At 45.4% G+C, this 27,236-nt stretch overlaps 1 protein-coding gene across 2 annotated transcripts in view; it reads left to right on the top strand.

The window, feature by feature from the left end:
* The first annotated feature begins 2,634 nt into the window (after nt 1-2,634).
* Nucleotides 2,635-27,236, top strand: part of LOC144931549 (uncharacterized) — a 34,218-nt gene continuing 9,616 nt past the window's right edge. The window contains exons 1-11 of one of the 2 annotated variants that reach the window (XM_078855515.1): nt 2,635-2,872; nt 5,252-5,376; nt 9,473-9,684; nt 10,176-11,005; nt 11,193-11,427; nt 12,858-12,995; nt 14,838-14,980; nt 17,022-17,139; nt 17,614-17,737; nt 19,078-19,156; nt 19,372-27,091. In XM_078855515.1, coding sequence (XP_078711641.1) covers nt 2,753-2,872; nt 5,252-5,376; nt 9,473-9,684; nt 10,176-11,005; nt 11,193-11,427; nt 12,858-12,995; nt 14,838-14,980; nt 17,022-17,139; nt 17,614-17,737; nt 19,078-19,156; nt 19,372-27,091 — 9,844 coding nt within the window. In that variant the 5' untranslated portion in view covers nt 2,635-2,752. Of the gene's footprint in view, nt 2,873-5,251; nt 5,377-9,472; nt 9,685-10,175; nt 11,006-11,192; nt 11,428-12,857; nt 12,996-14,837; nt 14,981-17,021; nt 17,140-17,613; nt 17,738-19,077; nt 19,157-19,368; nt 27,092-27,236 lie in introns of both variants that reach the window. The other variant, XM_078855514.1, reaches the window with a different exon arrangement.

The raw sequence follows: 27,236 nt of genomic DNA, 5'->3' as shown, positions 1-27,236 counted from the left end.
GCAATCATTGCAAGGATTTGATAAACCATTTCGGGTCTTAACTGATTGTGTTCACGCTTACGGTGACTTTCAGACCGCATTCCATTCTCTTCCTCTCCCCCCTCCTCTTTTCCGAACATAGATGGACTCGTCCATCTGAACAACTGGCAAATCGCTGTCCGTGGTGCTGACGTTAAGAAAAAAAAGTAACCCGTAAAAACAAAGTTTTTCACTATAAATCCTTTATATGCGTGGCGGCTAGAGTCCTCTTGTCCTCTGGCTTGAGATGGCTGCCACCTATGGGTCAGATGATTGCCTGCCACCATTAAGCAATTGGTAATTAAATATACTATTTTTGTCTTAAAAAGTGTAAAATTTTGGAAATTTCTTTTTCACAAACATTAATTGTCACACACAACGAGTCTGTGTGGAAAATGTCAGCTCGATTGGATCACGGGAAGTGGGTTAAAAAACGACCGAAAGATTTGCACGGTCCTAAGCAAGCAAGCGAACTTAATATAAAGGATTTAAAAATCGCCACGTTTTTCAAATTTTCTTGCTGCGGATTTCACACCTGATGCTGATTGCTTGTGTTGCAGTCTAAACGTCGTGAGAATTGTATTGTTTTATATTTGTATTATTTTATTGTTTCCCTTCTACGTGACATTACCGAAAGAACCAAGAATATGAATCCCTGCAGTCATGAAAGCTTTAAATCAAAATCATGAACAGGTTACGTCCTGCACATGGACACCCCCCTCATTAATAATAATTAGCGGGTGACGTCACTCCACATGGGGGGTCGAGGCGCCTCCTCCCCCATTTTCAGCGTCAACTTACAACCCTCACTACAAAGGCAGAACCCTCACGTCACGCATCTCCGTAACGCTGTTGTTGAGACATCAAAGTAAAAAGGACGTCTTGATGAACAACGGATTATAATATAGATTTGAAGTTTTCGTGACTGCGGGGATCCATACTCTTTGGTTCTTTCGGTAAAGTCACGTAGGTAGAAAATAAAATACATTAAATCACGACGTTTTGGGCGCAACACAATGCTGTGGTTGTCCCACCTGATGACGGACGCTTGCGTTGCGCCCGAAACGTCGTGATTTAATTTATTTTATACCTACGTGACTTTACCGAAATAACCAAAGAGTAAGGGATTATAACCTTTAAATGAAATAGGTCTGTGTCACCGCGCCCTTACAAATTGCACACGAATTGATGCAATGATTATATCACGTCACGGTCTCCTTTTCGCTTGCAAGTTTCAGATTTACTGCAATACACCCGTCCATGGACGGGCAAAGGCGAGTTATTGAATAAGAAGCATAGCTTGATGCCTTTCAGCAAGGTTCAATTTCAGCAAGGTGTTTATTTGGTGTTTGAACATCTCAACACCTGTGTTATTACCTGGAAAGGGTACCTCTTATTCTTCTCATTCCATAATTGTGTTGAGTTTTTAAACACATTCCTGCGGAGGGAGCTGGTAGGAACGTTGGGTTGCTCGGTCAATGGCCAGGGTCAACGGCGGCGTGGTGTATTCCGCAAATATGCCCGACTGTGAGGGGGGGCACAAGCCGGCGTGAGTAGGTTAAACGTTGAGTTTTATAAGGGCACCACGGGGTGACCAGCCCCTCCCCACCCAGCCCCACCCTCCCTACTCTCCCCACCCAGCCCCTCCCTACCCTCCCCTCCCCACCCAGCCCCTCCCTCCCCACCCAGCCCCTCCCTGCACGACGGACGGACACAATAATCCCCTGTGGGCTGGTGTAACCAGGAGGTTGCTACCAGTATTAATTGTGCTTGTTACAGTACTGCCAACACCGCAGCGGTAGCAGCATCGCCAAATTGTTCAATGTGTTGTGGGTCGTCCTCAAACAATATCGGCGGCGGTGCTGCTGAAGCGGTAACAAATTGATTCTAGATTTGAAGCTTTCGTGACTGCAAGGCATCATATTCTTAGGTTTTTTCGGTAAAGTCACGTAGGTAAAACATCAAAATTAATGAAAATAAAAAATAAATAAATAAAAAATCACGACGTTTCGGAGGCAACACAAGTCTCCGTCATCAGGTGGGACCGTCACAGCCGAATTAGCTGCATCAAGTGAGGCAACGATTCAAGAACAAATTGGCCACGTGCGTTCACGTGCCAACTCTTAACAGTGGCTGCGTCGGGGTGGCGGAGGGTATACGACACAACAAAAATACCGACTAAGGAATGCAATAATTTGTCATTGCTGGGAAGTTGGTTGGTGGTGCATGCCTGTAATCCAGCAAATGATTGGTGAATCGGGAGAAGGCGGTTCAAGCAAGTGGACTAATCGCCATCTGTTCCCATCTATACGGCGGTCATAGAGTGTTGTGCCCCATCTCGCAAGGCGTGGGTTTCTTTGCAAATCATCATTAATCGTCTGAAAACATCCTAAAATTTAAGAAAAAAAACCGCTACGTAGCGGCCAAGACCCTCCTGCAAAAAAGAGAGAGTCACGAGGCTCAGTTGTGTGGCTGTCGATATAAATAAGCGCGTTTACATTTAAATAAAAAATAAATTCGTTACTCCGCGCGAATCTGCGCGCTGGTGAATGCGCAGGCGAAGCGCCGTTCACCGCGAATCGCGCGGGATCCGAATCGTGCTCCTAGGGCCTCCACGCGATCGCCAAGTAAGCGACAAATGCAGCCTTAGCTCGTCCGTACCCTCGAATTTATAACAAAAAAAACCACGAAACAATTAAATTAAACTCATTAAGGCGCTCGCGAACGCGCGGCCATGGCTTCGAACCTACCTCCGGGCGACCCCAAGCTGGTGTCGAACATCGTGGGTCACCTCAAGTCGCAGGGAATGTTCGATCAGTTCCGTCGCGACTGCTTGGCCGACATTGACACGAAGGCAAGGCCTCAACTACAGCCTCACACACTCACCACACTCACCACACTCAGCTCACTCAGCTCACTCACCACACTCACCACACTCAGCTCACTCACCACACTCAGCTCACCACACTCAGCTCACCACACTCAGCTCACCACACTCAGCTCACCACACTCAGCTCACCACACTCAGCTCACCACACTCAGCTCACCACACTCAGCTCACCACACTCAGCTCACCACACTCAGCTCACCACACTCACCACACCACACTACACTCACCACACTCCCCACACTCACCACACTCACCACACTCAGCTCACCACACTACACTCACCACACTCCCCACACTCACCACACTCACCACACCACACTCACTCACTCACCACACCACACTCACTCACCACACTCACCACCCCACACTGACCACACTCAGCTCACCACACTCACTCACCACACTCACCACACCACACTCACCACACTCCACGCACCACACTCGGCACACTCACCACACTCAACACCACACACAACACCACACACTCCCCACACTCCCCACACTCACTACACTCACCACACTCACCACACTCACCACACTCAGCTCACCACACTCACTCACCACACTCACCACACTCCACTCACCACACTTGGCACACTCACCACACTCAACACCACACACAACACCACACACTCACAACACTCCCTACACCACACTCACTCGCCACACCACACTCACTCGCCACACCACACACACCACAATCACCACACCACACTCACCACACCACACTCACCACACTACACTGACCATACCACACTCATCACACCACACTCACCACACCACACTCTCCACACTGACCACAACACACTCACCACCCTAACCACAACACACTCACCACCCTACACTCACCACACTCACCACACTACACTCACCACACTCACTCACCACACTGACCACACTCCCCACACTGACCACAACACACTCACCACCCTACACTCACCACACTCACCACCCTACACTCACCACACTCACTACACTACACTCACCACACTCACTCACCACACTGACCACACTCACCACACCACACTCACCACACTCCCCACACCACACTCACCACACTCACCACACTACACTCACCACACTCACCACACTCACCACACTACACTCGCCACACTCACCACACTCACCATACCACACTCACTACACTCACCACACTCACCACACTCACTCACCACACCACACTCACCACACCACACTCACCACACTACACTCACCACACTACACACTCACCACACCACACTCACCACACCACGGATACCGACTCGCGATAGACCCAACGCTACAGACTTAGCAGTTTAAACTCGCTGTGGACTCGGGCCCATTCGCGACTCGTTTGTCCGGAGCGATTTCGCGGATTAGAGGAGTCATCGCGGAAAGAAAAAAATCCTGTTTTTATTATTTGCCATCTCGCACAACGGTGCATGATGATTGGTCATAATCGATCCATTGATGATCAATTGATTCGTATGACTAAATGTATGTTGATGATAAATTTATGAAGATGATGATGGCGACTATGATGAATTGATAATGACGGAGTAATAGTTGTACCATTGATTTTTGTTGTTGCTGGGCAATGGACCCACTGAGCTCAAGTGCACCGGGCATGGCCTTGGTTCCCTGGCGCTGCGTGAGATTCGCGTTGAGATAAGTGATAGATGGAGATGGATTGTAGCATCGCTAGACCGTGAAGGATGACACAGGGACGCCTTCATCCAGCACGGGATAGATAATCGAGGATGATGATGAAGATGGTAGTAACGGGAATGATGAATAGGGCGCTGATGCTGGTGATGGGTAGTAATATTGGTAAAGGTGATGATGGTTGTGACGATCATCATGCAGCACACCACACTTCGACTTCAATTGTACGGGGCCATTCAGCAGATTTCTCTTTTTGAGTGGAAAATCCTCCTATTGGCACTTATCCACAAAGCCGTGGCATTTGGAAGCGATCCCCCCAAATGTTCACCTCTTATCTGCGATCGTTCTGCAGACCAGAGGAGTCAGCCGGATGTAGCGGAAAGTTGCTCCTGTTATCCACATTTATTTGCGAGTCACCGCGCAGGTAAGATAAATACGGTTAGCACGATTTGCGAATGGCATCCTCCACTGCACATATTGGGAGTTTCGGTATATTTAATCGTCCGTATTAAATGAAACGGGTTGAGCCACTTCTGAAATGCTACATCACTTTGGCAAAGGAGACCTGGCAAACAGCAGCTTGGTATCACTCGTGGTTTTGTTGTGACCCGGCTTGGATTGTGTGTTCACTCTCACAATGTTTATCGGTCCATTTGTAGTAATGAACAATGCATTAATATTTGTCTTTTGATTTTGCAGTCTACGTATCAAAATTTGCGGCAAAGGTTGGAAAATTTTGTTTCAAACCACCTGGCAGGTATCAAATGGAGTCCTTCTTTAAACAAAAGTCAACTGAGAAACAGCCTTCGTCAAACGATTCTCCAGTGAGTATGCCATCCTTATGCAGTTGCCAGTTTTTGTATATCGCTTACAGGTGATGTGTTTGCATTATTTGTTGCTCTCCATGAAAATAAATGCTGTAAGTTTTTAGTTATAGATGCATGCCTTGTATATATGTGTACTATACAGCATAACACCACTTTAATTTAGGTCATATTGGGAGAATACGAAGCCAGAATTAAGTTTGGGGCGTAAGAGACCATTGTAAAAATAAAAAAATAAAAATTTGCATTTCCCATAAAGGTACTTCTTTACAGTAAAATTGGCTAAATTGCTTTAGTTTGTGCACTCATGGCTCCCAATAGGAGTTTGAACCATTGCGAGTGGATGGAAAAACTATTTGATTTTTCTTTGCGGAATAGCGCCAGACTCATCGCAAATGAGGTTAAGTGCAAATGGATTTAGCAGCAGTGGCAGTCATGTGAATCCACTATGAAAGCTGGATCGGAGTATTTTCCAGTTCTTTGCTCCATAACAGCTAAAATTAGAGTGGTCTTCACTTCGTCTTGCCCATGATTGGCATCCATTGTGGCTTTTAAAAAACATTTAAAAGACAGTCTGACTTAGTTGCGTACAGCACAATAGGCCGTTCACTGTCGATGGCATCACACTGCCCTGTCCTCATCCACTCATTGTGCCAAGTACTGATCTGAGTGGAGTTTTTCTTGATTCAACATTCATCTCCTTGGCTACTGCTAACGCAGCTAAGCACTTGGTTTTTTCGCCTTTTGGTGAAGAAACGGTCACTGATTTTCAATTCATTTTTTAAAGCCCTGCTTAATGGAAGATTATTGACTCAAAACTACCTGAATCCTTTACAGCTGAATGCTATAGTCAAGTTGGCTCCTCTGATCTGGCAGAAAAACATATTTGAATTGCTTCACCTATGCTACCATGCAAAATATTTTCTGAGCTGTATATTTTGCTAGAGATATTTTTTTCAACAACTCTGTTTTCTTGTGTGTGTGTGTATGATGAGTGGCAGCACATTTGTTCACACACTTCACTATGATCTCCGTGAGAATTAGGTTTGACTCTAGACCGGAAATTGCTGCAATCCTCTAAAACGCTAAGACACCTATTAGCAACATCAGTAAAGATGAGCACTTTGAGCTTTCGCAATTTAAAAGGAGAGATGACATCGTCATCCTCTCAGCCGACAAGGGCAATGCCACATTTATCATGGACAAAACCACATACAATAACACAATTCAGGACCTACTTAATGATGGTTGCTATACCAAAATTAAAAGAGATCCCATCAACCGCCTCGTTACGAAAACCAACAATATCACCGATTCGACATATTTGATCGAACCAACCAAGCGGTTTTCCTTAAAACCCTCTGCTGCTAGACCACCCAGATTGTATGGCTTACCAAAAATCTATAAAGAATGGACACCCCTTCATCCTATTGTCTCCACCATTGACTCACCCACCTACAAACAGGCCCGATTTCTGTGAGACCTTACAACCATTCACTGGTAAGAACACCTCCGCTGTACTCAACTCGGCTCACTTGGTATCGTTAATTAAGGACATCTCACTATCTCCAGGTGATTTGCTTGTTAGTTTCGATGTGGTCTCTTTGTTTACCAAAGTTCCTGTGCTTGACACAATTGCAATCATTGAAGATTTGGTCCAACAAGGATTGAATGCTGATGTACCGGCCCTGGTGAGACACTGCCTCACCAACACTTCACCTGGAATGGAACATTCTACAAACAAGTTGAAGGTTCCCCAATGGGTTCTCCCTTATCTCCAGTTGTAACCAATGTTTTCATGGAAACATTTGAGACAGATGCCATCCAGGCATCCACTCTACGTCCGTCCTTGTGGAAGAGTTACGTAGATGACACGTTCGTCATCTGGTCACATGGCCGACCAGCTCTTGAAACAATTCTTCAGCCACATCGATTCCATACACCCAGCCATCAAATTCACCATGGAGGTGAAAATGATGGCAAGCTACCATTCTTGGACGTTTTAATCGAAAGGAGACCAGATGGCTCAATGGGACACTGTCTATAGGAAAGCCACCCATACGGATGCCTACCTAAAACCTGACTCCCACCACCATCCACCCCAGAAGAATTCCCTCATCAAAACGCTACACCATAGAGCTCGATGTATTTCCGACTGTCATCACCTAGCCAGTGAACTGGAACACGTACTCCAAGCCCTAAGGATGAATGGATATTCAGGCTACACAATCCGTAAAGCTATCACCCCAACCGTTGGGAAAGAACCATCTGAGGACCCAATCAAAACCATCGCCTTGCCATACATAGCAGGGGCCACTAAAAATATTTCCAAAATCATGAGCAAACACAAGATCCAGGCTCGATTTAACACAGTACATAAAATTCGTGATCGGATCCCATCTGTGAAGGATGTGATCCCTGACATGCAGTACCCCGGCATCTACAGACTAAGCTGTGTCTGCGGCAGTTGTTACATTGGTGAAACTAAGAGACATGTCTCGGACCATGTTCGTGAACATGAGGCAGATCTGAAACACGGTAGGGCCAATACCGCGGCCGTGGCTGATCATTGGTTTAATGCGGTGGGCTCACACGAAATGTATTTCTCTAAGACGAAGTTACTTTGCAAGCCCACTGGATATCAACAAAGATTCCTTCGATTTAAAGCTTTCGTGACTGCAGGGATTCATCTTCTTGGTTCTTTCGGTAAAGTCACGTAGAAGGGAAGTAATAAAATAATAAAAATAAAACATAATAAAACAATTCTCACGACGTTTCGGCCACAACGCAAGCAGCCGTCCTCAGGCCACAACGCAAGCAGCCGTCCTTACACCTATATAAGCTCCTAGCTTGATAATGTTCTCATTCTTCTCCTGAGGACGGCTGCTTGCGTTGTGGCCGAAACGTCGTGAGAATTGTTTTATTATGTTTTATTTTTATTATTTTATTACTTCCCTTCTACGTGACTTTACCGAAAGAACCAAGAAGATGAAAGATTCCTTCATGAAGCCATCCATATATATACACAAACACAATTTCAACCGAGAAGATGGGTACATACTGAGCAAACAATGGAAGGACGTTATCAACCAGTTTCAGTCATAATTGGCTATGATGTTCCCATCCTACCACCTTCTGATGTTAGTTGAGCTTTACGCCCATTTCAAACTTGCGCTTGCTGCCGAACACTTTATCATTGGCTGCTGAAATTTGGCCTACGCCCATTTCAAACCCTTATAAACCCCCCTTTTCCTGAAGACGACTGCTTGCGTTGCGATCGAAACGTCGTAGTTTTTTGTTATATTCTTTGAACCTATCTACATGACTTTGCCGAAAGACCCAACAATATAATTTGACTCTAGACCTTGGAAAACTTCAGTGGGAAGTGGTATAGAAATCTGTCCTGGCCCTCCCCAAAGTTGATACTCCATTAAATGAGTCGCTGGTGTGGTGTGTCAATATCAACATTGATTGGGGTGACCAAGCATGCTGCTGGCCATACTACTGTAATGTGAGGATATATCCGGGTTGCTGATGGATCACACCTCGTTACGATGATTGGCTCTACCGGTCCAGGCCCATAGCCAATGGGGGGAAGTCTAGGGGCGTGGCCCTGACGTAATGGGAAGGTGACATCTGTAAGTAGAGGATTGGATCTGCTGGCTTTAGCCACAGCCAATGGGGGGACGAGTCAGGGGCGCGGTCCTGGGAACGTACGATGGAGTCTAGAAGATTCCATAGAGGTTAACCAGGATTGGTGGAAAGGTACCACGTGACCCGGGTATTAAAAGCGGTGGAGACGGACAACACGTGGTCAGATCTGGAACGAACGGAGGGTGAGGCCACGCTGGAGCGGGGTCCAGGCTGCCACGTGGCCGCGCGTGTCTCTCTCTCTCCCTCTCACGCTGTCTGTCAGCAGTGTGAAGGAGTGTTGTGAACGAAAGACAAATAAAGACCGGATTCCAGAAGTCGCTTCCACGACCTTTGTTACACTACCTACTCACCCTTAACAGGTGCTGGTTAACAACACTTTTCCCTACAGGTTATAAGGCAAAAAAACATAGGATGTTTGTTTTTGTGCGTGTCCACTCGGCAGATCAACCATCCTAAAGGCCGCCTGTGTGGACCGGATTGTGCAGCAGGTGGTGAATTCTAAGATCAATGAGACATTTCGACCACAGGTGGAGAGTGCTGTGCTTGAGTTTATTGGTGGCAGAGTTTCTTCGGGTCCAAAAGGAAAGACAGGGCAACCCTCGAATGGCCCAGGCGACTTGGATAAACCGCAGGAAGTGCCACAGTCCATCACAGGTACATGCGGAGCCTTTCATATGGATCAAGCTTTTCCTTACCAAATACTCTCCTGTCCACATCAGTCCTACAGCTGTATATGAGTTTGCCATCCAGTATTCATACCTGGTTTGGTTCTTAACTTAAGAATTGTGATAGGGTACCTAGATCAATGTGACTGGGTGTGATCCCAGTCAGCATTTATTTCTTCTGTACTTTGTGCACTCTACTATGAACCCAGTAACCTGAGTAATTCCTCGCCACGGCCAGTATCAGTGGCGAGTGATATTTGCATTGGTCATGAGCACCCTTTGCTAACCCACACTGACCAGCATGGTGCGATATGGTTAGTCTAACCTCGTGACTGATACACAGTGATGAGGCATTCATCCAGCAGTGTTTTGGCAAAGGGCAGAGTTTATTTTCTAGGTATTGTCTGTAAGCCAAATTTAATGCAGTAAATACGATGTGTCCCTCAGAACTGTAACAATTAATTGTTTCCCATCTCTTAGATGTACCAACCTCCACTCCAAGCATCAGATTGGCCAGCGATGCACAGTCAATCCTTGACTCTATTACATCCATGAGCAGCACCAGCTCAAGCAGCTCCAAGCACCCAGCTGCAACTTCAACCGCCACTGCCACCACAACGGTATCGTCTCCCACCTACAAACAGCCGGACACCAGCAAAGGAGCCTTGCCAGAAAAGAACAACTCTCAGTCGCCAGTCACGTCGGATGTGTCCAGTCCCCTGCCAGAAAGTAGCAAGGCAGATGTTATAGAAAATACGACCAATCCAATGACGCCGGATGAATTGATGCATTCAAAAATTATTGACGAACTGATGAAGGATGGTATGTGTGATCTGCCCGTTTCGTTGCTACTGCAGCCGTCGGCATCGAGTAAACAGTCACACAGCAGCAAGGCTGAGAAGCAGGCTGTGTCGTCGCTCCCCAGTGCTGCGCCTCTAAAACCCAGCGCAGATCCTCTGAAAACAGCGGCGTCTGAAAAGGCATCGGATCAACTACAAGCAAGCACCAGTGTGTCTACGCCTACGAAAGCCTTTGCTGAAAGCAGCAAAGGAAGTTGCTCCACGGTCAGGGCCAGTAGGAGGGCAGAATCGGCGGACAGCAGCAAACTTATGCGTTCAGTGTCCCCCGCACCTCCTCTGCTCGTAAAGGAGCACCACCTTTTTGCCGAAGATGGCAAGGACGGCGCAACGGAGGAGATCGTGGACGTGAAACCGAAAGATATACCACCCACGTTGCAGAGGTGTGTGTCATCCGAGCTGAGTAGAGATGCAAAGAAGAGCAAGAAGCTTGCTGACAGAAGCCCCAGTATGGTGAGTGATTGGAAGCACAGAATATTCATAATATATCTGAATTTAATATATGGTATTCAGTATTGCTTATTTTTTATTTTTTGGTAATTTTTCACATTAATATGTGTGTGTAACTTAAGAGCTGTGAAAGAAATACGTAACTTAAAGGATTGTAATATTTTTTTTCATTTACTTTTGTGTGGGGTAGGTTCGGAAGGAATCCAAAGACGAGAGGATGGATCGAAAGGCATCTGTGAAGAAAGAAGACAAGAAAGTGGAAAAATCGCATTTCAAAAAAGATGATGCTGGGAAGAAGGCGGCAGGCGTGTTTGAGGATTCTAAATTCAAAGCGGAGAAGTCGGATGCAAGCAGTGATGATAAATCAGACTCTCGCAAAGACATTTCAGCAATCAAAGCATTGGCAAAGGATAATCTTAAAAAAGGTACGGAACTAATCTTTTTTTACCACAGGGTAAACAAAAAACTGAACTTTGTCTCATTTAACAAATTAGTCGGCCTATATATTTGCTAAGTGGCAATCGGTGGCCAAGTATTTAAGAGCATTTTATAACTATTGTAAGCCAGCATCAAATTCCGCCCTCCCAAGTGCTGCGGTCCTCCATATGTTTTGGTAATATGATTGTTTTAATGTGGGAGAAAACCCACACGTGCGAGGGAGCAACACTGTCCCATGCAGATGGAACAGGTGGAGTCCACATTTGCTTTATCGCTTTCTTGTGGTGAGCCAGGGTATGGCACTTCAGTGACCACGGGAAGGGAGTTTCACCAAGTTTTTGTGATCCACTAATCCTCGCTGTCTCCACAGTGCTTGATTACAGGCGTGCACCACCACCGCCCAGTTAAATTAAAATATATGAAGTGCAAATGGTGTACCGGAAAATAGATACATCTAAAGTGCATTATCATTGGCTTTATCTTAAATCCCACCTGTTGGAAAGAGAATGAAGGCATGTTGAATCTGTTACCTAAACCCAAGATAGATTTTCAAACCTTTGGTATGTTGTCTGTGACAGCGTGCTACTGGATAGTGATTAAGATTACATTTAAATCGGGTAACTAACCGAATCGTCCGAAATGTGCCCAATCCTGCCGCATTTTTGAAATTCAGCGGGCTTGAGCCTGGTCAGTGCTTGGATGAGTGAACACCATGCACAATCCAGCACTGTGGAGGCAACGGGTTTTCAATATAGATTTAATAGCGCATATCTCCACTGGCTTCACTTTTAAATCTAGATTGAACTGCTTTTGGTGTTTGGTTTGTTGTCCTTCCCCGCACCTCCGATTAGCACGGTTTGCTATGTACGGTGTGAAAGAAGTTCAACATACATGCGGGGCTAGGTTATGAGCAGTAGAGCAAAATCCATCGAACTGCACATGTATTGTCTCTACCTTCAGCAACCCACACTGACCAGTATGGTGAAATATGGTCAAATAATCTCCATGATCTGTACAGTATGGGGAGCCCCTCATTCAGCTAATAATAGGGTAATCTTGCATATGATTAGATAACATTTAATGTACAAGTCTCTCCTTGCTGAAAATATTTGTAGCAGAACTCAACAGCCCTGAGCGAGTGCTGAAATGCCATATATCCAAGGTGCAGCCATTCTCTCAAAAGGACAATCACTTTTGTCTTCTCACAAAGTGGTACTCATTGTAGTGTCCCTCAAGGAATGATAGACTGAGTCATCCCCTAACCAGAGTTAGAACACAAGCTTCATATTTTGTGGCAACCGCGAAAAATCACATTGCCACCCAGCCATATGACTGAATGCAGATTTGCAGTTGAATTGTTGGTCATTACTCCAAGCCGCTTGCTCAGTTGCTTTCTCCGTGTGTCACTTTTGTTTAGAGTACTCGCTTCAAGACTCGGACCTGGAGCAACTGAGCGACATCTCTGTCAGCTCCGTGCACACCAGTGACTTGTCTTCCTTTGACAGCGAGGACAGCGATGCCGGCCAAAACAAAGAGTCCCAGGCAAATGAAGAAGGTGTGTGTTTTATACCCACTATCTATGGGGTTTTCCCCCCCAATTTTATCCTAATTACGCTTTAGATGTCACGTCGTGATGCAAAGTCTTCATTTGGATCTCTCGCAGCGCAGGGCAATGCTTCGTGTCCGTGGAAGTAGATATTGCAAAATTACTTGGAGATCCCTGCTAATTTGTACAGAAGGGGGCACTAGAGGGTAATACTTGTCACATGACATTCAAACCAATGTTGTAATTAATATTTTCGCAGCCGTAATGAATCCAATTAAGTTCAAAACCAAATTAAATGTTATTTTTCTGTGTTATTGGTGACTGGGCTGGAAACATCAATTCACTCTACTTGATAACCTTGTTTAATTACAGGCAGCTGCCTGGATTCTTATCCAAGATATTAGCAGTGCCAGTGCAGCGCTCTGACCTTTGAGCAACCTGGTTACCTTTTATTTTGTCCCCTTTTAAAGGAAGAATGATGGTGGCGTGTGTTGCAGTTTTATTGCAAATTGGTGCGATGTGTGGCATGAACTGACGTTATCAATTTGTCCGTCAAATCAAAAATGTTCTCAACGCTACCCAATTGGGCCATAGCAGTTGCAAAAATATCCTGCAGGCATGAATAGATGAATACAGTGGTATTCATTATACCACCACTTCACTGTGAACCCGGTGACCTAAATTTTATTCCCAGCTGGGTCTAACATCAGTGGTAAGTGACATTTGAACCAGTCTGATCTGCCACCCACTTCTTTCACCAACATGCACTGACCCACATTTTGATGAATGGTCAAACAAATCCATGATCTACATACACAACATGGGGAGGCTTTCGTCCGGCAGTGGGTTGGCAAAGTATTTAAAAGTATTATAGTTGTAACCCAAAAGTAAAATATCCTATCTTGTAATTTTGCACTCAATAAGCCAGTAACAAATAATTGACTTATTGATTGTTATGTTTATGACACATGCATAAAATGGTGTGGGCAAAATGGATTATTTATAATTTATGCAAGTAATCACGTTACATATAAACTATTTTTAGCTATTTTTATATTACCAGGTAAGTCCCACTGGGCTTTTTAGCTCTTTTTCAGAAGTGACCTGGCCACAAATGATAGCTCAAAGAAATGGCTTATGAATATGGAAATGAATAGCAGCCAAATACTTTAAACGCATGTTTCTAAATGTGGAGGGAAAATCTGTAGGACCCAAAAAAATATATACACGATCACAGGCAGAACATGCACACTCCAAATATACAGACGTCAGGGTCAGGATCGAACCCACAACCATCTGTATACCAGATGAGGTAGTTAACATCTCGCCACAGTATTACTGTTCAAACAGAACAAATGAAGAACATTACGTACGAGGGTGTAAGAGCGAGACGATGTATTTATCCATGACTGAATTGTGGCAAGTCATTTCATTGTAGAGGCATGAATTGCTACATGCCCCATAGCAAGGCAGTGCCCTGGACTTCTTGACACGATTTTCAAAAGCTTCATTCATATAAAAATTTACTTTAAATTCAAGGTCAGACACTCTGTCAAAGAGACGTTACCGCATTGCTTTATAAAATGAATGGGAGAGAGGCATCAGTAAATTGCCAAAAGGAAGTACGTGACCTCAACAAAAAGGTTTTTATTTTATTTTGTATCAAAACTTCAGACAGCACCAGAACACAGCCTAGGCACACATATCTACATAAGAGTTCCTTGCTGTTTTGCATTTCCCTTGGAATAAGGATACTAATTGAACTCGCTTTCCTTCATATACCCTTCATTGCTTTAACTCTGCCTCGGCTCTTGGTGTGCTTGTCTAACTTTGTTGAATCTGACCAATCAGACGTCAAGGACAAACAAGAGGACAAGAAGGTGATCCAGGTGAAGGCTTCCCGCACTTCCTACGTGCGCAAGCCCTTCCTCTACTCCAGATATTACAGCGACTCGGACGACGAGAACACCGTGGAGCAGTGTCGGCAGAAGATCGTAAGCAGATCGAGCCCAAGGCATCACTTAAATGGGGGCAGTGCCGCATTATCCTCGTAGCAAAAGTAGCTGCATATGCTACGGGCCCTGCACTTTCAAGGGCCCCGCGCTAAATGCTTTCAAGCTATCAATTACGTTTCAATGATTCTGCACTTGCTCTATTACATTAGTAGTATACTGCCTTCAACTTTTATGAACGACTGGGTGTTTAATGTTAGCGATTTGTCGTATTATCTGGCTGTATAGCAAATAAAAAAAATATAATTACTTTACTATGCAAGTAATTTTTGTTCTAGATTTGAAGCTTTCGTGACTGCAAGGATTCATATTCTTAGGTTTTTTTGGTAAAGTCACGTAGGTAAAAAATTAAAATTTTAATATTTCTGTGTGTTTTTTATTTAGGGCCCCTTTATAGCATATGCTACAGGCCCCGCACTAGCTTAATCCGCACTGAATGGGGGGGACCTTTTACAGGAATATGTAGCTACCCTCCTTCCATTGTCCCTCAGCTACTCCTGTCATTCCCAATAGTGTTTTTTTACTTTGTTGTATTCCATTATTCCTACACATTTCCATAAATTCGTAAGTCTTTTTTGGGAGAAGTATGATAAAGGATATTTATTTTCCCACCTTTCCAAATACCTCACTCTTCATGGTCTTCCTTATCCAGTACAACCTGGTATCGATTGAGGCCATTCTACAGAGGATTCTCTTCTCAAATTGACGTTATTGCATTGCCTTTGGGGTGCAGCTGGGGCAAGATCTTATCTCCCTCGTGTGGTATGCAGGAGGTCATGCGTTCGGTCCCAACCCTCACGCCTGTATATTTGGAATTTGCATATTCTCCCTGTGGTCATGAGGATTTTATCTCCGGGTCCTCTGGTTTTTCCCTCTATATTTAGAAACTTGCATTTACATTCTTTGCCTGCTACTATAAATTCCCACATGATGAAAGCCACTTCGTTGAGCTATCATTTGTGGCCAGGCTGCCTCTGAAAAAGAGCTAACAACTCAGTGGGCTTTACCTGGTATATAGTATAGTTTACCTTTTTTAGTTATACTGTCCTATGTGGTCAGTGACCTACTCTCCTATGAAAATGGATCCTTTTCACTCCTCCATCTCCGAGACCGCACTACTGCTTGTAACATTTTAACGCCGCCATAGATATGTAAGGTGTCTCCAGCACACTTGTGACCTGTTTCTTCTCTTACCTCTTAAACGTATTCCATTTGCTCAAATCCCCCTGGGATATGATGTGTCAAGAAGGATCCATCCTCAGCCCACTGCTCTTCTCAATATATTTATTTCCACTTAGTCCAAATAATTTCCAGCTTCAATGCCAATTACCAATTACATGCTGACGACACCCAGTTGTGAACGTCTATTGATTCTTTTTCACCCAAGCTTATGACATGCGGTCTCATCCTGGATGAGTTCAAAGTTTTTCCAGCTAAACGCTGCCAAAACTCAATTCTTCCTCATTTGCAAAAAATGTGTTTCTGTCGGCAACGTCTCCACCTTGGAGTGTGCCCCTCCTGGACTCTAATACATCACGCTGGCTAAGGGTCTACAAAATCTTGGGAGTTGCCATCGACAACGAGCTCGAGGTGTGCTCCCACGTATCCTAGCTCTTCAGGGCCTGCTACCTTCACCGATGGAAAATCTCTTGCATCTGCCAATTCCTTGCCCCATCGACTGCTGCAACCACTTTCCTCCTGCCTGCATCAACTCTTTCCTTGGTTAATTGACTGCCTACTCTACGGCCTTCCCAAATCCCGCACCCACAAACTCAAAATCGATCAAATATGCTATTTCCAAACTCATTACCTGGCTCTCTTTTCCCTGCCCCTGTTCAAGTTGAGGCTCAAGACTTCCTCTGCGAAAGGCTAAATGTCTCTGCTATTTACATGTTTTATATACCTCTGATGGACATGTTGCACTATTATGTACAGCGTCTTAACATGCAGTTACATTTTTATGCTGTGTAAAGAATTGCATTTGAATAAACCATTCATGTGTACGTGACACACACCGGTGCAGGCCAAGGATAAGGAAGAACGGCTAAAGAAGAGACAACGTAACCGCGAGAGGCTGGAGGAGAAGCGCAAAAAGACCGTAACGGACAAAGAAAAGCTGAAACAGAAAAAGCCAGATGATGGTTTGTGACTGCATCACATGCGGGGCAGCGTAGCGGTTAATATTTCTCTTGGATGCTATTTGTCACATCATATTACGTTTCTGTCGGTTTTTTGGGTCCTTTTTCACATAGGTACAAAAGGTTATTTCTTTGGTGACCCTTTTTCCATCTCCCAGGAGTGTGCCGTTACAAAATAAATAAAACAACCTCTCTAAATATTGCATCAAATCAGGATTCGTGTTCTCTGATGCCACATTGGGGAAAACATGGGTCAACTCATTTCGTCGCACGTTGTGAAGTTTAAATTAAATGCCGCAGTGTCGGCATTTCTGCATGCTCGTGTAAAATTGTTCTCGACACCTCGTACCCGTTAACCCGACTTTTTTGTTTGCCTGCCACTGTATGATTTAGTACGGAGCAGGCTTTTTACCAGCACTGCTTTATATCACAGATTTGAATTTTAAGCCGTTCTTGTGTCCTGGTTGTATTCTGCAGCATCCTTAAATGCCAAGCCGCTGGGGGAGCCTCAGAACACGGGCACAATGAAGGAGACCCTTAAGGAGCTGAAGGCCCTGGAAAAGAAAATGGCTCTAAAAATCCACAATGAAGGGAAAAAAAGGTATGGGTTTTTTTGCAATGAAATTCATTGGTTGCACAAGGCACCTTTGGTGGAGGCTTCACCGAACATTGAGTCATTCCATCAGAGCTTCCGATACATTCGTACAACCACGTGATTTTTTTTCTATCTTTTAGCATTTAGAACGTGTGTTTGTGGGAAAATGTTACACATTGTGAGGTTAAATCAAGAAACTAGTTGTGCACTCGCATGGTCTAATGATACGAAATAAAACGGTTTTCTGATGTTACCGCTTTTAAATATCTGTTTAGGATTGTTTTTAATCATTGTAATTTATTACCATTATAATGGTGATGTTATCAGTGAATCTGAGGTGGGCAATTTTTTCACCTTTATGCCTTTATTTCTCCAACCTAGCTTTTGGAATATATCCTCTATTGTTGCTGTGAATAGTATTGCTGAAGGCATATCTCCTTGCCAGACTTCTGATATCTACTGTGTTATGTTATCTATGCAGTCTAGGTATAGCCGTTATATCTTGGTAAATGCTTTTGATAAGTTTGATCATTTGTTTGCGTTAAAGCAGTGTTTTATGTAAGTTTGACGAAATTAATATTTTCACTGAATAAAATGCCTTTTCGTAGTCGACAAAAGATAGGTATAATGATATTTCATATTCATTGGTCTTTTCTTGAATCTGATTTGTAATACGTATGTATACCATATTCTTAGGTTTTTTCGGTAAAGTCACGTAGGTAAAACATCATTAATTTTGATGTTTTTACCTACGTGACTTTACCGAAAAAACCTAAGAATATGATTCCTTGCAGTCACGAAAGCTTCAAATCTAGAAGTATGTATACCAGTCAATAGTAGAAAAATATCTCAATACAGCATCCTCGCATGGTGGGTTGGTCTCTGCCTTGTCCATTATTCAGTTCTCTATTAACCTTTTAACTCGTATACATGCAATAAGAGGCCAATGAGTCTGTAAACCTTCACATTAGTTTTGTCTCCTTTTGGAATTCTAGATTTGAAGCTTTCGTGACTGCAAGGATTCATACTCTTAGGTTTTTTTCGGTAAAGTCACGTAGATATTCATTTTGGAATACAATATAAGTACAATGAGGTCTGCTAATTTCTTTACCAAACAGCTGGCCCTACAACTTGGCTGACTAAATTACGTGACCAAGAAGGCTGCAAAGTGGGGCTTTTGATTAACAAGAGCAACACAAAAGTTACGTACAACAAGTTTGCTGAACAGAAGGAAATCACTGTTGGAACTAAATATGAATTACTCGGTAGGCTATTTTGTAAATGCACTCAGGCAGGTATGGTCTGCAGTCACCCTGAGCATTCATGTGGTTCTTTTTTCTCCTTAGGACCAAATCCAAGGAGTCGTCTGTGCTGCCACCAGATACCCATAAAAGAAAGCGTGAAAACTCAGAGCAAAGTGAAGAGGTTAGACATTCATGACACCTGTAACTGAGCTAAGCCTTTTGAATAAATCTGTCTACCGTCTGGCAGCATATGGCAGTATATCACCCTCATGAATAGTTGTATTCATCTTGGAACACAGATTACATGTTTGTATGCATTCCTTAATATCGATCTATACTACTCCCCTTACCCGAGATGCCATTAACAAACTGGGAAATGTGTTTTCTTGGTAGCAGAGGAGTGCTAAGAAGAGTCGGAATGAAGACTCTGACGGCAAGAAAGAGAGTCACAGTGAGCAGGTGAAGCACAAGGACAGGGACTTCAGGAAATCCCTCGATTTCAAGGACCGTAAGCGCTCCATCAGTGTGTCCTCTACAACCTCTCGCTCTCCATCCGTGGAAGATAAAGGAGATTTCCCTCAAAGGAGAACAGAGAAGTTGCACTCCAGAAGCAGGGAGAGGACTGCTGAGGACGGTTCCGGCAGGGAAGCTGGAAAAACGTCAAAAGACTCCGAAGGGTCGGCTAAACATGAAAAGATGCCCAGGAGGCCGAGTGAAAAAGAGCAGAAGTCTCTGAAGCCGACTAAGAAGGACGGTGAAGGCACTCAGAGGTCTGATGGTCGGGAGAAAAAGACTCCTAGTGGAAGCAAGTTAATGCCAAAGCTGAAATCTTCCGGAGATGGAAAGCCCTCGGTGTCCGATAAAGCGAAGAAATTGTCCAGGGGGGAGCATTCCCATGGCACAAACCGCCCTTCGCTGAAGACAAAAGACAAACAAAGCAGTTTCAGAGTCCTGGAGAAGAGTGGCGAGCCTGCTCCAATTAAAAGCAAAGATGGCAAGGCGGATGGTGGTCGGGGAAGTGAGAGGGAAGAGAAATCCGCTACAGTCAGCAGGAGGCCGTCGAGCAAAGGTGTCCCACCGAGCGTTTCTAGCACAAGGACGTCTTCACCAACGGTCGACAAGGCAGGTCGGGTAGAAAAGAAGAAGTATCACGGCACGCAGCGGGCATCCTCGAGCCCCTCTGATCAACAGCGCTCGGAGAACAGAGAGCGAAGCGCTGCGCACAAATCCAACACTTCTGGCACCCGCAAAGGCTCTTCAAGTGGCCTGCCAAAACCACACAAAGGCCAAGCTTCAGCGCATACGGCGAAACCAACTGAGTCATCAAAGCCATCGTTGGCCGCCGCAGTGGAGGTGGACAAACGAGGTACTGCAAAATCCAAAGAGAATCTACCGACGAGTGATGGCACTGGTGCTGTGTCTGAAGTAGTAGCCAATGGCAGCAAGAGCAAAGGTAAAGCGCCTGTTGCTGCAGAGACCTCACCAGAGAGTGCCACTCTCACTTTGGTCATCAGCCCTGAAACGAATGTTGAACCAGAAAGAGTGTGTGCGCTGGAAGGCGGTGAAAAGCCGCATGCCCCAGATGACGCTATAAGCGCAGGGGATTCTGAGCATGCTGCACCAGAGGATGACTCCAACAAACTGGCGATCACCAGCGTGGCTAAAGAACAGTCGCGACGACCTGCAATGGCATCGCCGGCAATGGAAGCAGGCATTGGGCCCTGTGCAGATACGGACGCGGTGGAACTTGAGACCATGAAAGCACAGGAAGAGAGTTTGAACTCCATGGAGCCAAACACAAATGTCTCTCCTCTCAATGGGCCTCCAAAGCCCGACGAGCAAAATAAGGCTTTAAATGCAGATAGCACCACTGAGAAAACTGTTGCGACATTGCCTTCAACTGACCAGGCTCTGCAAATAATTGAGAGTGTAAATACAACAGCTTCCAGCACACCCACTGATGGAACTGCCGACAGTACAGCAGCAGCAGAGGCTGAACGTTCAATGGGTAAAATTGACGTCACTGCTTTAGATAACGCCAATGTTACCGCTACTGTAACAGATAGCGTTGAAATTATTGGCAGGATTGACAGCGCTCCTGATACCAGTGCAACAGGTGTTGCTTACATTGGTGGTGGTGGTGGAATGGAAACTGCCGATGTTGCTGATGGAGCAGATGCTGCTGATGTTGTGGGTGCAGTAGCTCATGCCAGTGTTACTTGTGCTGCAGGTGAATTGAATGTTGCCAATACAGCAGATGGTTATGTTGCATTTAGTGCAGCAGATGATGCCAGTGATGTAAAAAGTGCAGCAGCAAGTGTCAGTGTTTCACATACAGCAGATAGTGCTGTTACTGGCGAAGCAGATGGTATTGATGCTACCTGCTTAGCAGATACAACTGATGTTACTAGTGCTGTAGATGATGCCGATGCAACTAGTGCAGCAGATAGTGCTGGTGTAACTAGTGCCGATGAAATTGTCAGTGTTTCAAGCGCAGCAGCCAGTACTAATGCTGTTAGTGCAGCGATCAATGCTATTGCTTCCTATGCAGCAGATAATGCAGATATAACCTGTGCAGCAGATACTACTTTTGTATTGGCTGCAACAGCCGATGCTGATGCAACTTGTGTAACAGATACTGCTGTTCCTGGTACAGCAGATAGTGCTGATACCACTTGTGCAGGAGAAGCTGTCAGTGCTGGTGCACCCAGTGCAGCAGATCGGGCTGATGCGACTGGTGCAGCAGATAGTGTTACAGCGGAAGTGGTCAGTGTTTCAAATGTAGCAGACAGTGTTTATTTAACTGGTACAGCAGATCAGGCCAATGTAAATTGTGTAGAAGATAGTATTGATGCAGCTTGTGCACATGATAGTGATGCAATGGACACTGTCAGTGCTTCAAATTCAGCAGACATTGCTGTATATGCGGCAGACAGTGCTGTTGTAACTACTGCAGAAGATCACACTGATGTAACTTCTGAAATTGATAGTGCCGAAGTAACTGGTACCGCTGATCCAACTGATGTCATTTGTGCAACACACAGTGTTGTTGCAACCGGTGATGTAACTGGTGTAGCAGACAGCAGTGATGTAACGGGTACAGCAGACAGTGGTGATGTAACTGGTACAGCAGACAGCGATGTTGCAACTGGTATAGCAACCAGCAATGTTGTAACCGGTGCAGCAAACATAAATGTTGTAACCTCTGTAGCAACCAGCGATGTTGTAACCTCTGCAGAAAACAGCAATGTTGTAACGGGTGCAGCAGACAGCAATGTTGTAACGGGTGCAGCAGACAGTGGTGATGTAACGGGTACAGCAGACAGCGATGATGTAACTGGTGCAGCAGAGAGTGGTGATGTAACGGGTGCAGCAGACAGTGGTGATGTAACGGGTACAGCAGACAGCGATGATGTAACTGGTGCAGCAGAGAGTGGTGATGTAACGGGTGCAGCAGACAGTGGTGATGTAACGGGTACAGCAGACAGCGATGATGTAACTGGTGCAGCAGAGAGTGGTGATGTAGCGGGTGCAGCAGACAGTGGTGATGTAACGGGTGCAGCAGACAGTGATGATGTAACTGGTGCAGCAGAGAGTGGTGATGTAGCGGGTGCAGCAGACAGTGGTGATGTAACGGGTGCAGCAGACAGCGATGATGTAACTGGTGCAGCAGAGAGTGGTGATGTAACGGGTGCAGCAGACAGTGGTGATGTAACGGGTACAGCAGACAGTGGTGATGTAACTGGTGCAGCAGAGAGTGGTGATGTAACGGGTGCAGCAGACAGTGGTGATGTAACTGGTGCAGCAGACAGCAGTGATGTAACGGGTGCAGCAGAGAGTGGTGATGTAGCGGGTGCAGCAGACAGTGGTGATGTAACGGGTGCAGCAGACAGCAGTGATGTAACGGGTACAGCAGACAGTGGTGATGTAACTGGTACAGCAGACAGTGGTGATTCAACTGGTACAGCAGACAGCGGTGATGTAACTGGTGCAGCAGACAGTGGTGATGTAACTGGTGCAGCAGACAGTGGTGATGTAACGGGTGCAGCAGACAGCGGTGATGTAACAGGTACAGCAGACAGCGGTGATGTAACTGGTGCAGCAGACAGTGGTGATGTAACTGGTACAGCAGACAGCGGTGATGTAACTGGTGCAGCAGACAGTGGTGATGTAACTGGTACAGCAGACAGCGGTGATGTAACGGGTGCAGCAGACAGCGGTGATGTAACTGGTGCAGCAGACAGTGGTGATGTAACTGGTATAGCAGACAGCGGTGATGTAACTGGTGCAGCAGACAGTGGTGATGTAACTGGTGCAGCAGATAGTGGTGATGTAACTGGTACAGCAGACAGTGGTGATGTAACGGGTACAGCAGACAGTGGTGATGTAACTTGTGCAGCAGACAGTGGTGATGTAACGGGTACAGCAGACAGTGGTGATGTAACGGGTACAGCAGACAGTGGTGATGTAACTGGTGCAGCAGACAGTGGTGATGTAACTGGTGCAGCAGACAGTGGTGATGTAACTTGTGCAGCAGACAGTGGTGATGTAACGGGTACAGCAGACAGTGGTGATGTAACGGGTGCAGCAGACAGTGGTGATGTAACGGGTACAGCAGACAGTGGTGATGTAACGGGTGCAGCAGACAGTGGTGATGTAACGGGTGCAGCAGACAGTGGTGATGTAACGGGTAGGGCAGACAGTGGTGATGTAACGGGTGCAGCAGACAGTGATGATGTAACTTGTGCAGCAGACAGTGGTGATGTAACGGGTGCAGCAGACAGTGATGATGTAACTGGTACAGCAGACAGTGGTGATGTAACTAGTGCAGCAGACAGTGGTGATGTAATGGGTGCAGCAGATAGTGTTGATGTAATGGGTGCAGCAGACAGTGATGATGTAACTGGTGCAGCAGACAGTGGTGATGTAATGGGTACAGCAGACAGTGGTGATGCAACTTGTGAAGCAGACAGCGATGATGTAATGGGTGCAGCAGACAGAGATGTTGCAATTGGTATAGCAACCAGCAATGTTATAACCGGTGCAGAAAACATAAATGTTGTAACCTTTGTAGCAACCAGCAATGTTGTAACTAGTGCAGCAGGAAGCGATGTTGTAACTGGTGTAGCAAACAGCGATGTTGTAACCTCTGCAGAAAATAGCGATGTTGTAACTGCTGTAGCAAACAACAATGTTGTAACTAGTGCAGCAGGAAGCGATGTTGTAACTGGTGTAGCAAACAGCGATGCTGTAACTGCTGTAGCAAACAGCGATGTTGTAACTAGTGCAGCAAACAGCGATGTTGTAACTGCTGTAGCAAACAGCGATGTTGTAACTAGTGCAGCAAACAGCGATGTTGTAACTAGTGCAGCAAACAGCGATGTTGTAACTGCTGTAGCAAACAGCGATGTTGCAACCTGTGCAGCAAACAGCGATGTTGTAACTGGTGGCACAAACGACAATGTTGTAACTTGTGCAGCAAACAGCGATGTTGTAACTGCTGTAGCAAACAGCGATGTTGTAACTGTTGTAGCAAACAGCGATGTTGTAACTGGTGTAGCAGGAAGCGATGTTGTAACTTGTGCAGCAAACAGTGATGTTGTAACTGCTGTAGCAAACAGCGATGTTGTAACTGTTGTAGCAAACAGCGATGTTATAACTTGTGCAGCAAACAGTGATGTTGTAACTGGTGGCACAAACGACAATGTTGTAACTTGTGCAGCAAACAGCGATGTTGTAACTGCTGTAGCAAACAGCGATGTTGTAACTGTTGTAGCAAACAGCGATGTTATAACTTGTGCAGCAAACAGTGATGTTGTAACTGGTGGCACAAACGACAATGTTGTAACTTGTGCAGCAAACAGCGTTGTTGTAACTGCTGTAGCAAACAGCGATGTTATAACTTGTGCAGCGAACAGCGATGTTGTAACTGGTGGCACAAACGACAATGTTGTGACTAGTGCAGCAAACAGCGTTGTTGTAACTGGTGTAGCAGGAAGCGATGTTGTAACTGGTGCAGCAAACAGAAATGTTGTAACTTGTGCAGCAAACAGCGATTTTGTAACTGGTGCAGCAAACAGCGATGTTGTAACTGGTGCAGCAAACAGCGATGTTGTAACTATTGCAGCAAACAGCGATGTTGTAACTGGTGTAGCAAACAGCGATGTTGTAACTGGTGCAGCAAACAGCGATGTTGTAACTGGTGCAGCAAACAGCGATGTTGTAACTGGTGCAGCAAACAGCGATGTTGTAACTTGTGCAGCAAACAGCGATGTTGTAACTGGTGCAGCAAACAGCGATGTTGTAACTTGTGCAGCAAACAGCGATGTTGTAACTGGTGCAGCAAACAGCGATGTTGTAACTATTGCAGCAAACAGCGATGTTGTAACTATTGCAGCAGGAAGCGATGTTCTAACTGGTGGAGCAAACGACAATGTTGTAACCTGTGCAGTAAAAAGTGAAGTTGCAACTGGTGCAACAGACAATGATGTAACAGTGGCAGCAGACAGAGATGTAACCTGTACAGAAAACACCAATGTTTTAACTCGTGCAGGAGACAACGGTGTAACCTGTGCAATGGACAATGGTGATGTTGCTGGTAAAGCAGACATCGCTGTTGCAGCTGGTGCAGTAGAAAGTGATGTAACTGATGCAGCAGACATCAATATTGCAGCTTGTGCAGCAGACAGCAATGTTGAACCTGGTGCAGTAGAAAGAGATGTAACTTGTGCAGAAAACAAGGATGCAACTGGTACAGTGGACATCGAATTTGCAACGTATGCAGCTGACAGCGATATTGCAGCGGGTGCAGCAGACAGCAATGTTGAAGCTGGTGCAGCAGACAGTGTTGTAACTTGTGCAGAAGACAGCGATATTGCAACTGGCGCAGCTGAAGGCATTGTTGAAACTAGTGCAGCAGCCAGTGATGTTGTAACCTGTGCAGCAGAGAGTGATGTTGTAACTAGTGAAGCAGACAACGTAATTGTAACTGGTGCAGCGGATATCAATATTGTAGCTGGTGCAGCAGACAGTGATGAATCTTGTGCAGAAAACAAAGATGTAAACGGTGCAGCAAACAGCGATATTGCAATTCACGCAGCAGCCAGCGATGTTGAAACTTGTGCAGCTGACAGCATTGTTGAAACTGGTGCAGCAGCCAGCGATGTAACTTGTGCAGCTGGCAGCGGTGATGTAACTGGTGCAACAGATACAAATGTTGAAACTTGTGCAGCAGGCAGTGATGTAACTAGTGCAGCAGATATAAATGTTGAAACTAGTGCAGCAGACAGAGCTCGTATAACAAGTGCAGGAGACAACGGTAATGTCACTGGTGCAACAGACAGAGGAGATATAACGTGTGCACCAAACAGTGATGTAACTGGTGCAGCAAACAGTAATGTAACGTGTGCAGCAGACAGTGATGTAGCGTGTGCAGCAGACAGAGACGTTGGAACTGGTGCAGCAAACAGCGTAACTGGTGCGACTATTAGTGATGTTGAAACTGGTGCAGCTAACACCGATGTTGAAACTCCCGCAGCAGAAATAGTTGTTTCAAGTGCAGCAGATAGTAATGTTGAGACTGGTGCACAAGACAGTGATGTTGGGATTCGTGCAGCAGACGGTGCAGATTTCGTCGGCTCAATGAATAACACAACCCATGTCACCACAGCAGCTTGTGTTCCCACTGAAAGCCTTCCAAGCAGCAGCCCTGTCAATGAAACGAATGGAAAGAGGTTGGAAACCCCAGAAACACTTGCTACATCAACAACTCAAGGCATTGGCATTTCAAGCCCCAAAGACCAAGCCTCAACTCCAGCCGTAACTCAAAGCCCTGTGGCACTCACAGAATCCTGCACACCCACTCTGGGCTCTGAGGCCCCATCACAAGGCGAAAATGAAAAGAAAAATGAAAAGTCCCTTGTTGAGACTGAAGGCAGAATTGAGCAGGTGGCGGCTGCTGTTGAGGCTGCTGTGGAGGCTGTACACATTGACTCCGCAGAAGCTAAAGCTGAAGGACTAAAAGATGCTGATCAAGTGGAAAGTCGCTTCAGAGACGGCATGCTGCCGTCACATGATGATGGCAGCCACAAGGAAGCCGAGGGGTTGGACGTCAAAGGTAACTTTGGCAGGAAAATAAAGTTTGGAGTTCTGCACCTTAAAGTTAAGATTGGTTTCTAATTGTTTGACCAACAAGTACTTGAAATATTTGTCAGTCAAGTTTGGTTCTTGAATTATTGTTTTTTTGTCTTGTCAACAAACGC

Source organism: Lampetra fluviatilis, chromosome 4, assembly GCF_964198595.1.
Source record: "Lampetra fluviatilis chromosome 4, kcLamFluv1.1, whole genome shotgun sequence".
In the NCBI taxonomy this organism is placed as follows: domain Eukaryota; kingdom Metazoa; phylum Chordata; class Hyperoartia; order Petromyzontiformes; family Petromyzontidae; genus Lampetra; species Lampetra fluviatilis.
This window is presented reverse-complemented; position numbering and strand designations above follow the sequence as displayed.